Source organism: Cryptotermes secundus, unplaced genomic scaffold, assembly GCF_002891405.2.
Source record: "Cryptotermes secundus unplaced genomic scaffold, Csec_1.0 scaffold1118, whole genome shotgun sequence".
In the NCBI taxonomy this organism is placed as follows: domain Eukaryota; kingdom Metazoa; phylum Arthropoda; class Insecta; order Blattodea; family Kalotermitidae; genus Cryptotermes; species Cryptotermes secundus.
This window is the reverse complement of record NW_019727114.1, coordinates 51,082-61,997: the sequence shown is the minus strand read 5'-3', so window position 1 is coordinate 61,997 and position 10,916 is coordinate 51,082. Positions and strand designations below refer to the sequence as shown.

General features: G+C 35.1%; 1 protein-coding gene across 1 annotated transcript in view; it reads right to left on the bottom strand.

The window, feature by feature from the left end:
* Positions 1-583: 583 nt before the first annotated feature.
* Positions 584-10,916, bottom strand: part of LOC111864534 (actin, clone 403) — a 23,645-nt gene continuing 13,312 nt past the window's right edge. Inside the window, exons 4-7 of the mRNA XM_023851845.2 lie at positions 7,805-7,943; positions 6,443-6,678; positions 5,046-5,242; positions 584-1,978 (exon numbers count right to left, since the gene is read on the bottom strand). Coding sequence (XP_023707613.1) covers positions 1,786-1,978; positions 5,046-5,242; positions 6,443-6,678; positions 7,805-7,943 — 765 coding nt within the window. The 3' untranslated portion in view covers positions 584-1,785. The remainder of the gene's footprint in view (positions 1,979-5,045; positions 5,243-6,442; positions 6,679-7,804; positions 7,944-10,916) is intronic.

The following is a 10,916-nucleotide window of genomic DNA, read 5'->3' as shown; positions in this document are numbered from 1 at the left end:
TTAATGGCAGTTGTGATATGCTGCAACATGCATTGAACTGCTTACCATTATAGATTATATTAGAGTTACAGCATGACAACAGTCTCCACACCAACGTCTCAGAAATATATGAAGACATTGGCTGATAGCAGCACTTCAGATGTCACGCATGTCTTGTGTGCATCACAGCTGACACCGCGAAGCACATGTCTGGCAATGGAACCACTGACATAGGCTACTGAGAACACTTCCATGTCACCAGCATGTACTGCAGCAACCATGTCCTTCTGTACTTGTTGAGTAACATGGAAACTCAGGAAATTCATCAGGGGTTTCCTTGCCACGACTTGTGGACGGATTTGGTGAAGAAGCAACAGGTGCCCTGAACAATGACTATAGGTTACACACAACAGTAGCACCACCATCCTCACAACTAGTTCCACACAGACCTCTGATAGCAAGTGCACTGATGATGTTAGTCTTCAGGGCATCTACAAACTGTCCCACAGTTGGATTATTGTTCAAACCAGACTACGAACGAATAGCTTCAAATGTGTTCACAAGGTGATCACCAAACAGCTGTTGCCAGGTATTCACCACAGCACCCTCCTGAAAGAAAATTAAAAAGGAAATTAGTGGGCTTTTATACATGATGGACTTCTTCAGATTTGGAAATAACACACTTTACTTTAAAGGGACTACCATTATAAAGATTTTATATATTTGATTAAATTATTCATCATAGAAAAGTCTTTACCACCTTATTCTCTTATAAATCATATTACTGATAGTGTGATCTGCTTTTCAAACATTTTTAATTACCCTAAAAACATTTGACATATCCTACATAACTTGTGTATTGATAAGTTTGTACTGTAGCATCCTGTTGCACTTTTCCATTTTACTATAGATCTTATATTACAGTCTTATGTGAAACTATTTATTAACTTTAAGTTTAAAATTTAAAACTTAAAAAGTTGCACATAAGGCAGTAAAATAAGATTCATAATAAAATTGTATATTGATGTACAGTTTCATAAGTAATGAATGATGATGACAATGATGTTTGTTTGATCACCAATAGCTCTCATAATTCTCTTTAGCCACTTCTTTCATAACAGCATATAATTCATAGTATAGAGTGCAGTGGTCGTTACCTGTAGCTACTACAGTGTTGTGGCTTCCTGCAATGATTGATATGCCTGAGTTCCCCATCAGAAACATTTGTATTTACAGGGCTTAGGAGAAACGAGGTTTCTTTCACCGAAAAAGTTGGTGGCTGCTGTTGGGATTGGTTGCACTGTAAACATTTTAAACGAAGTGGAAGGACCATGTGGATGAATATGAATATATGTTACAGGGGATGGCACCAGTGTCTTCTTGCAGGTGGTGGGAAATACAACATGAGTACAATATTTGTGAGGGAAAGGATTCAACGAAGGGACAGGAGATTGTGGGAGTGACTGTGAAGCAGAATATGAGCCACATGGAACTGCCACTCTGTTCAGGTGTACCCTTTCAGCTACAGTGAAATCACTTTCCAGGAAATGTTTGCTTCACAAACTGGTGTTGGAGATCAAAGAGAACGAATATTTTATTAATCTTTTTAATTATTTAATAACCATTTAACAAATAAATACAGAATGAACAATGTACAAAACTGATTTAATACAAAGAATGTTTCACAACAAATCAGTTGTCACCTGTACCTCAAATGAACTTCTAAATATATAAATTATTACATCAATTGCTGCATGAGAATTTATTGAATTACTTGTGACTTGCTAATTTTTCTGTTTCAAAAGTTTAGAAACATTTCCTGTGGACAATTGAAGGGCCAGACTCATCGTATTCCTGTTTGGAAATCCACATTTGCTGGAAGGTAGATAAAGATGCTAATATGGAACCACCAATCCACACAGAATATTTTCTTTCTGGAGGTGCAATGATCTTTATCTTCATTGTTGAGGGTGCAAGGGCTGTTATTTCCTTCTGCATCCTACAATAGAGTAATTAAATAAATCATGTATAATTTAAGTGTTTGCAAGTATAACTGCTTGACTAAATGGATAAATATTTTTATCTAAATCCCTTCATGTAAGGATCATACATTTGCTCACACCAGACCTCATCGTTTTTCAGATAGCCACATGGCAGACTAAATTATGAGTAGCAAGGACCCAACTATGCAAAAATAACTCTGCAATTTATATGTTTTATCACCTGAGAATTGGAAAGTCCTGCCTCCACTTTTGGATAAAAAAATTTGATAATGGACTTTTCTGATTCTGTATACTGAATTTCTCCACGTACATCAATAGGTTTGTCTTACATGCAGGTGTATGAATTCAGAATGTATTTTATTCAAAGTCACATTTAAATTGCAGATGATTGCAAACTGGAGTGTATATCCAACAGAAATTTAACTAAAATAGTGAATCACATATTCTGGACTCACAAAAAAGTAGTACTGAGCCACTGTCAGTGTCCACATTATGTGTTCACACTACAGGTGTTCATTATGTTTAGTAGTTCACACTTGTGCTAATGTCAGAATTGCTGGGTTTTTGGCTCTTTTTCCATTATTTGGTATTCTGGAAACTAGAGAACCCAATGTTTTTGAAACTGGATCTGTTTACCAGTTTCCAAAACATTGTGTTCTCTAGTTTTTAGAAAACTGGGTGATGGACAGAGTCTAAAAACTCAGTAATTATGAGTATTCTACACCATCATCAGAACCCTTTACAATCTACTTGTGCTAATGTGTTGAAATATTTTTTCAGTGTCAACATGAATGAAGGTAAGAGATGTTCAGATGGGAAAGCAGGCTTCCAGTAGACAGTACTTTTGAAACTTTATTCCATATTATCCACAATGTAAGAAAAACATAGGTATGAACTCTATGTTTTTTTGTTTTTTCTCACATTTGTTTTAATGATGCCTTGGCCTACTGAGGATAAAATAACTGTAGCTTTAATGTAAATCAGTGTTTGGTACTTTTAGTGATGGATTCTGTATTATTTGTTGCAGTACAATTAAAGTCTAATTTTAGTCTACATTAACACCATTATTTATTAAAACAAAACAATTCATCACCTAAGAAATGCATACACACAGCCCAAGCAAATAGTAATGGGCTTCATCTCAGTAAATTTATTTCGGCTCTAAGTCCTGCACCAGACATACTTGAAGAACTCTGTGACCCAATAAAACATTTGGATCCCTTGTGATGTTCCTAAAACTATTGTTCTCGTGATACTACCTAAGATACTCCCATTAAGTATACTAGAATAAGGCGAGGCTAAAGTGTAGTACTTACTCTACTGAAAAAAATATAAAACAGGTTTATTTTACAAATCATCAATAATACCCTTGGTTTATGTTCTACAGAACTGAGCAGTCCAGATCCCAAACATGGCAGTAAACTCCATCACAGAGGAAACGGAATGTCCATAAGGTAAAAGATAAGGTAAGAGGCCATTAAAGCCCATAGGGTTGTGAGATGCTGAAGTTTCCACATTTTCTCTAGACAATCGGCTGACAGATGGCAGTAAGGCTGTCAGCCTTACATGCTGGTCACCCTTTACCCAACAGAAAGATTCCTGGTACTCATTTCTGTTAGAGGCTGTGTTGACACCAGGGCACACTATGGTGTGGCTGGAAGGATTAGGTAAATTGTAAAAGAATCCACCTCAGTGGGAATTGAACCCGTGACCATCCAGGTTGTAGCATAATGTCTCAACAAATTATGCTACCATGTGCCCCATGTCATTAAGGTTAGAAGATAAAATGGAGAGAAGTAAGTAGACACAAAAACGAATGTTATATTTGGAGAGAAAAGAGAAAAATGGCTATGAAGAGAAATATTAGGTACAAGTGTGCTACTATATTAAGTACAGATGAACAACAGAAAAAAACAAAACACTTTCTGGGAGCTATGTGATGGCATAAAAGGCCATTTCTACAACATATATGTTGTGAGAAAATCCAAGAAGCACAATCAAAGCCACAGGTAAATGGCAAAAAAGCATTCAGCTACTACTGTTACTTTCACAGTGAAAATAAGATCCTTCATATCTGCACATAGTTTTTCCTGAAAATATTTGATGGATACCCGTGAAATGATTGTACTTGATTGACCAACAACAAATCCAGAGTCCTGAAAATTAGTTTTAATGAACATTGTGCATTCAAATACTCAGGAGATGATTTATCTCTTTGGTCCGAGTCAACAACAACAGTCATGTAATTAATCTGAAAAAACATTTATAATCTGTATCTCAGATAATCTAGTTTTGAAAGCTTGATGCTGATCAGATTATTGCAATGAAAATACAGTGTATGTGACACACAGTGAAGCTCAGAGTGAATTCACTGAATAATTTTACATTTTTAATTAGTTCTGTCAGCAAATATCAAGATATTTTACTGAAATATGTCATGATCCTTTCATCCCATATAATTCATCATTCTTCCTTCTCAGTTTATGACATACAATCTGTGCAAGTGAATAACTAGATTAATATGTACAAATACAATTCAAGCAAAAAATTGCAATATTGCAAAGACAGTAATATCATGAAATCCTTGGATTAACAGTTTTCAGATTTCAAAGCACAGTGTCCACTGAAGCAACTGTGGTGCAAGGAGTAACTTGTCTTACACTTTCTTGCTGTGAAACGTTATATTTGGACTAAAATATTTATTATGTGCTGGAATTATGGTGGAACTGTTTTAATAGTTTCAGTTGCATAAGTAATTAACAAAGCTGGAGGGCAAAATTGGATAACCTGTGCTCTGAAAGAAGATGTCTTTAACTGCTCCTTCCCACATCCACACCTATCTTACATACAGCAAAAAGTTATCCCATGTTGAAGTTAAAAGTTAAACTTATGAACGGAAGATGTTATAGAATCCCATTATGACATCCAAGCTTCTAGTGTAATTTTACTTACATTATGCAAACTACATTAATTATGTTTCTTGAATGTACAAGAATATTCTTCAGTTCTATCATGCAGGACTCATGCACGAGTTCAGATAATATAAACTACCTCCAGACTTACCTGTCAGCAATACCAGGGTACATGGTTGTTCCTCCTGAAAGTACTGTGTTGGCATACAAATCCTTTCGGATGTCAACATCACACTTCATGATGGAGTTGTATGTTGTCTCATGGATACCACATGACTCCATGCCAAGGAATGATGGCTGGAACATAGCTTCAGGACACCTGAACCGCTCATTTCCAATAGTAATCACCTGGTTAGAAAAGATAATGACAGATGACTTAGCTCCACACCATTGTAAAATTATTTAAGAAACAATTTACAAACTTATTCAATTTTCCGTGTAGAAAGCAGGCAAATTGTTTGATATTATTACACTATGTATGTTTGAGTGTCTGCATGTCTACACATGTGCATCTGTAAATTATATGAACAGACCAGACATGCACTATTCAGAAAGATTTGTTTGTCCACCAGGAAACTCTTATATGAAAAGTCATTATCCTATTTGCTCTGCTGGAAAGTACAAGGAACAAATTTGAACAAAAACTGTACTGACATTTTAGTTCATTAAACTATGTATAGTATCAAATATCCAAATATATGGAGCAACTCCTTCATGGGCTCACCTAATCACTTGTAGTAATCGCCCTATATAGGAATTTTTGTTACATGTAGGTATATTCTAATCTGTTACTTTTTTAAACATATCTTATTTACTTGTACACCTACATGATATATATTTACAAGGCATGAAAACTCATTTCAGATCAGTTAATTATACATAATAGTAGAGTGAATTTACCGACTACACAACACGTTTTTAATTATCACTACATGTTTCGACCTCAAGAGATCATCCTCAGGTGTATGAACATGGCTGTATAATTACACGCGGTCACATTCACTTTTCAACCAGTGACATGAATTGAACTTCGATTCACGAACTTTTAACAATTAAATTAGAATAATGATTTTAACCTGTGTTTTATAAAAAGAACTCGATATGTTAGTGAGCGTAAATCTGGATAAGATATAGGATCCAATGAGTGAAAAGTGAATGTGACCGTGTGTAATTATACAGCCATGTTCATACACCTGAGGATGAAATCTTGAGGTTGAAACATGTAGTTATAATAAGAAACGTGTTGTGTAGTCAGTAAATTCACTCTATTATTAATTAAACACACAACAGGATGCAAGAAATGATTGTAATTATACATAAGCTAAATACCCTTGGATTTAAACACCATGGTATGATAGCATATATGAGGCATGGATGTAATATCTACTCATTTTTTACTTCTAAACTAGGGGAAATGGCCGTTAGATAGGTGGTTGTGTGGACCACAGAGTTAATTTGGACATGGTGGCAAGGACAAAAATTACTTCCTCATTTTGGAAATCAGTATCACTGGTGCATGAATTGTTTCTTTGTTAATACATAACTTACTTGTCCATCGGGTAGTTCATATGATTTCTCCAATGAGCTAGACGAAGCAGCAGTAGCCATTTCTTGCTCAAAGTCAAGTGCAACATAGCACAACTTCTCTTTGATGTCTCTAACTATTTCCCGTTCAGCTGTGGTTGTGAAACTGTATCCTCGTTCTGTGAGAATCTTCATTAAGTAATCTGTCAGATCTCGTCCAGCCAGATCCAGACGAAGAATTGCATGAGGCAGTGCATATCCTGAAACGAAATGATGTTACAGGATACTGAATAAATATTCGGTAGAGTATATCTGTTTTTGCTATTCAAAAAACAATTACCAAAATAATTTGACACAATTCAAAGCAATTGTTTTAAAGATGCTGCAGATATAGTCATATTATCTGTTCACAAAGAAATGTCTAGCACTGTCTAGAACAGAGGTAAATTAGAACCCTGACTATGACGTCCACTTTAATTTCTGAAAAATAGTACATATTTAGTCATGAAGCTGAATTGCTTGATAGATTCCAATACCATTATCTGAAATTGGACAGTTATTTGCATATATTCCTGTCAGTTTTGCTCTTTCATTTTTATCTCTTCATACATTTTTCAGTATTAATGATGCAGCTGTGAATTTTCACAACTCCATTTGTTTTAGTATACCTGTGTGCATATATGTATGTATGTATGCATATATGCATGCTTACCTGCACATGCTGCAGGAAAGTATCTTTCATTTTTAAACTAAAAATGGGCTATTAATTCTTTCAGATTTGGTATAATTACAGGAGTGTAGTTTTGTTAAAGTTACATGTCATGTAGCTTTAGTACCAGAATATAGTCATGTACAACATTGTTAAGAAAACTGTGATTCCTGTGAGACGGAATACGATGCTCTCACTTCAATTATAAGATTATGTATAAAAATTTGTTTTATTGATTGTGTCCAGGGAGTTCAAAACATATTCAGAGTAAAGATATTGTTGAAAGTAGAGCGTTAGGTAAACTATCACCATCTATGTTCTTCATCTCTGCTGTTCCGTTTCCGGTTCAGTTACATTGCTTGTATCGTGTTGAGAAGATCTCATAAACAGATTTGTTCACGATATCCACTAGTTATTTATCAACCCTGCAATAATTCTACCAGATATCAATAGAGTAACTCCTTACATTTCATTTCAGAGTCATTTTACGTTGATGTGATGCAACATGCAAGACTATATATTTGGTTTCTGTCCATTGTTATAGCTTCTTACACAAAAACCACAACATTTCATAAGTGGAACCTATTTCTGAAACATAACTTTTTAGAAAGGGAACTAGGATGGTAAAAAAGTTTACATATACACCTTTAATAAGTCCTACTTTATGAATAACTTACCTTCATATATAGGTACAGTGTGTGAGACACCATCTCCCGAATCCAAAACAATGCCTGTAGTTCTTCCTGATGCATATAAGGAAAGAACGGCTTGAATGGCCACATACATGGCAGGCGTGTTGAATGTTTCAAACATAATCTGTAACAGAAAATAATTCTTATCTAGCAAATTATGGAAAATTTTCAAATTTGAAACTTGATGATTATTGTACAAATTATGCATATTGAAGGAATGTTTTGTATAATATTCTCAGGAATAAGTAGATATTGTTTCAAGCGACAGATCTCAAGTATCACTGCTAACTTGCCAGAAAGTCCTGTGAAATCAATATATCTGTATTCTTGCCCTTTCTTTTAACACTTTATATTCTGATATCAACCAATTTTCATGCTCGCAGTGGAAGAAAACCAGTGCCTTGCAATACTGTGTGTAACTAACAGCAGAAAGGGGTCAAACAATAATTAAAAAAAAAACTCTACTTTTTTTGTAGGAAATGGCATTCTTATTACAAGAGCTCAAAACATTCCAGGCAACAGGTTGCTGTGATTCCTAAAATTTTCATTGTAGGGCCTAGTATTTGCAGGAACATCCTTCTAACTGTATTCCTATTCATGCATGGTAAAGGTAAAGTTGTCCATGTGCTTAACTAATTAAGTATTACACCATGAAGGCATATAGCGGGCCAATATATAGATCCACATTTTATTGACCTAAGCACAAGTTGGAGATGAGCGGTCAGCTTAATGCTCTGATTCATGCAAGGATCATTTTTAAATTCATAGTATGTATGTCTGATTCTGTCATGCAGATAGTAGTTTCAGCCAATGGCACAACTCAAAGCCTTTCTCTTCAAATTGCACCAGTAGTTGAGAGAAAAGACTAGAATGTTTCTATTGAAATAAGGGTATTCAGAAATGTTCAGGTTTTCATGAACAAGAGTGTTTGAATTGTGGTCTTCTAAGTTGTGACACTATGAGGTCTTTGAGATGGATACAATTTTGGAGTGATGTGCTGCCTCAATTTTCAGAATTGAAGGTAGGGTGAAAAGGAATGTTGTTCGTCAGAAAGAAGGATGGGGGAGAGGAGAAAGAGCCCTGTCCTGGCCGTTAGGAACTATGCACCAGCATTGTGAAAGACGTCCCTCTGCAGTAATGGCAAGATGACATGGATAGTTAACAGTCAAAGAAATGAAGGAAGTACAGGTGATAAACCATTGCCCAGTCTATTAGAACAGCAAGCAGGAACTGACCACAGAAAATCCAGATGTTCAAAATCTCCATTCACGATGAGTTATTGCTCACCTGTTGCTCCAATCACATTCCTGAGATTTTATAAAGAAGTCAAAATCCTTTTCAACACATAGCACAAAATTGCAGTGGAAATTTTGTGAAGACAGACTAGTCTTAATGTGAAATTTATATAAAAACAGTAATTATATTACATAAGACTAACACATTTTCTGCAATTTTTTCTAGTTCTCTCTTGACTTATAATTTTTCGACATAGATCATGGAGCTATAAAAATTGTTCAGGCCTGCTTAGGACAGCTGTGTATCACTATTCCACTAACCATAGTCTAAATTCTACTTTCATACAAACAAACATCAAGGCACAGGCATTGTTTTTGCCGCTTTATGAGTAATAGCTGAAAGGACACTCTTGTCACTGTTGAAGATACAGAAAGTTCTTTGATGGGCTGACAAAGCTTTGTACATATGTATATATGTACTATATGTACATATAGTGCTGTAGATCTATATTGTTGTCGTCTGTATTATGATAATATGGTATGTAGTATGGTACATGGTTACTAGCATTTCAGAGAAACATACTGTAATGTGTCATTATGTCATAATACTGGCTCTAATTTCTACCCTGAAGATGGAAGTGGTATGCTCCTCCAAAACCTTTGTAACCATCTACCAGACTACAAGTGTCATAACTCAGAAGACCACAATATGAAACTTCATCACCCATAAATCTAAAAAAGTAGATGTCACCACCTCAGGACTAGGACACACAAATGAGGTATAAATTGGTGTAATTTAAGAGGTTTTCATAAGCTGCTATGGCAAACTCAGCAGTGCTGTTATATATATATATATATATATATATATATATATTCATTTATATACACATATAATGCATCATATCTGAAAATAAGATGCATATTAATATTGCCATGTAATTCTGTATTTCAGCATCCCATTGCAATTGTTCAACTTAACGTCCATTATTTGTCATCCGTCAATATTGCAACACTCTTCCATTCATCACTCAATTTTTAGTTTACCATTATACACCTTGACACTACATGTTTCGGCCCCAAACGACCATCTTCAGGTGTCTTGATAGGTTACAATTATTTTATTAAATTGTGTTAAAACTGCTACACTGTCTTAGTTCGTTTTAAAATCACATGCTGCAGTCCTCTTTTCAGGGTAAAAACATATAAAATCCTTTAAATTTTCTATTATAGCCACGTTATTTTGGTGCATATTATTTCACTTCGCACAGTGTCGTCCATTTTCATAAATGTATGTCTGTCCAGGGTGTTTTGTCTTGGCAGCTTGCCCCTCACTTTCATTCATTCATTCATTTCCTTTATTTTCCATATGTGATGTTGTCTTTACTAGTGCCTTTTTTATTTTCATTTATTGTTGTAATTTATGATTTATGGATTTTTCAATGTTATCCCATGTCTGTTGCCATATGTTTGCGTTGTGTATGTGGGCATGGTACAGTTGTGTATTTAATTGCTGCTTCTTTTTATATAAGAATTTTATTTCGTTTTTTATACGTAACGTTTGGGTTTGTGTTTGTGTTCTCTTAGCTGCTTCGTTGTTTATTGATAATTTCATATGCGCGTATTTTGGTACGAGCCTTTTCTTCAAACAGGTTTTGTTGAACTTTATGTTCGCATTACAGTGTAATAGTTCTCTTTTACAATTCATGTAGTTATATGTGCCTTTAGTGTGACTACTATTTATGATAAAGACAACACCACACGCTGTGGAGGAAACACGCAAAGGAGGGGTATATGGCAGTCATAACTGAAAAGTAGGCTACGAACGTGAGGGGCAAGCTGCCGAAACAAAACACCCTGGACAG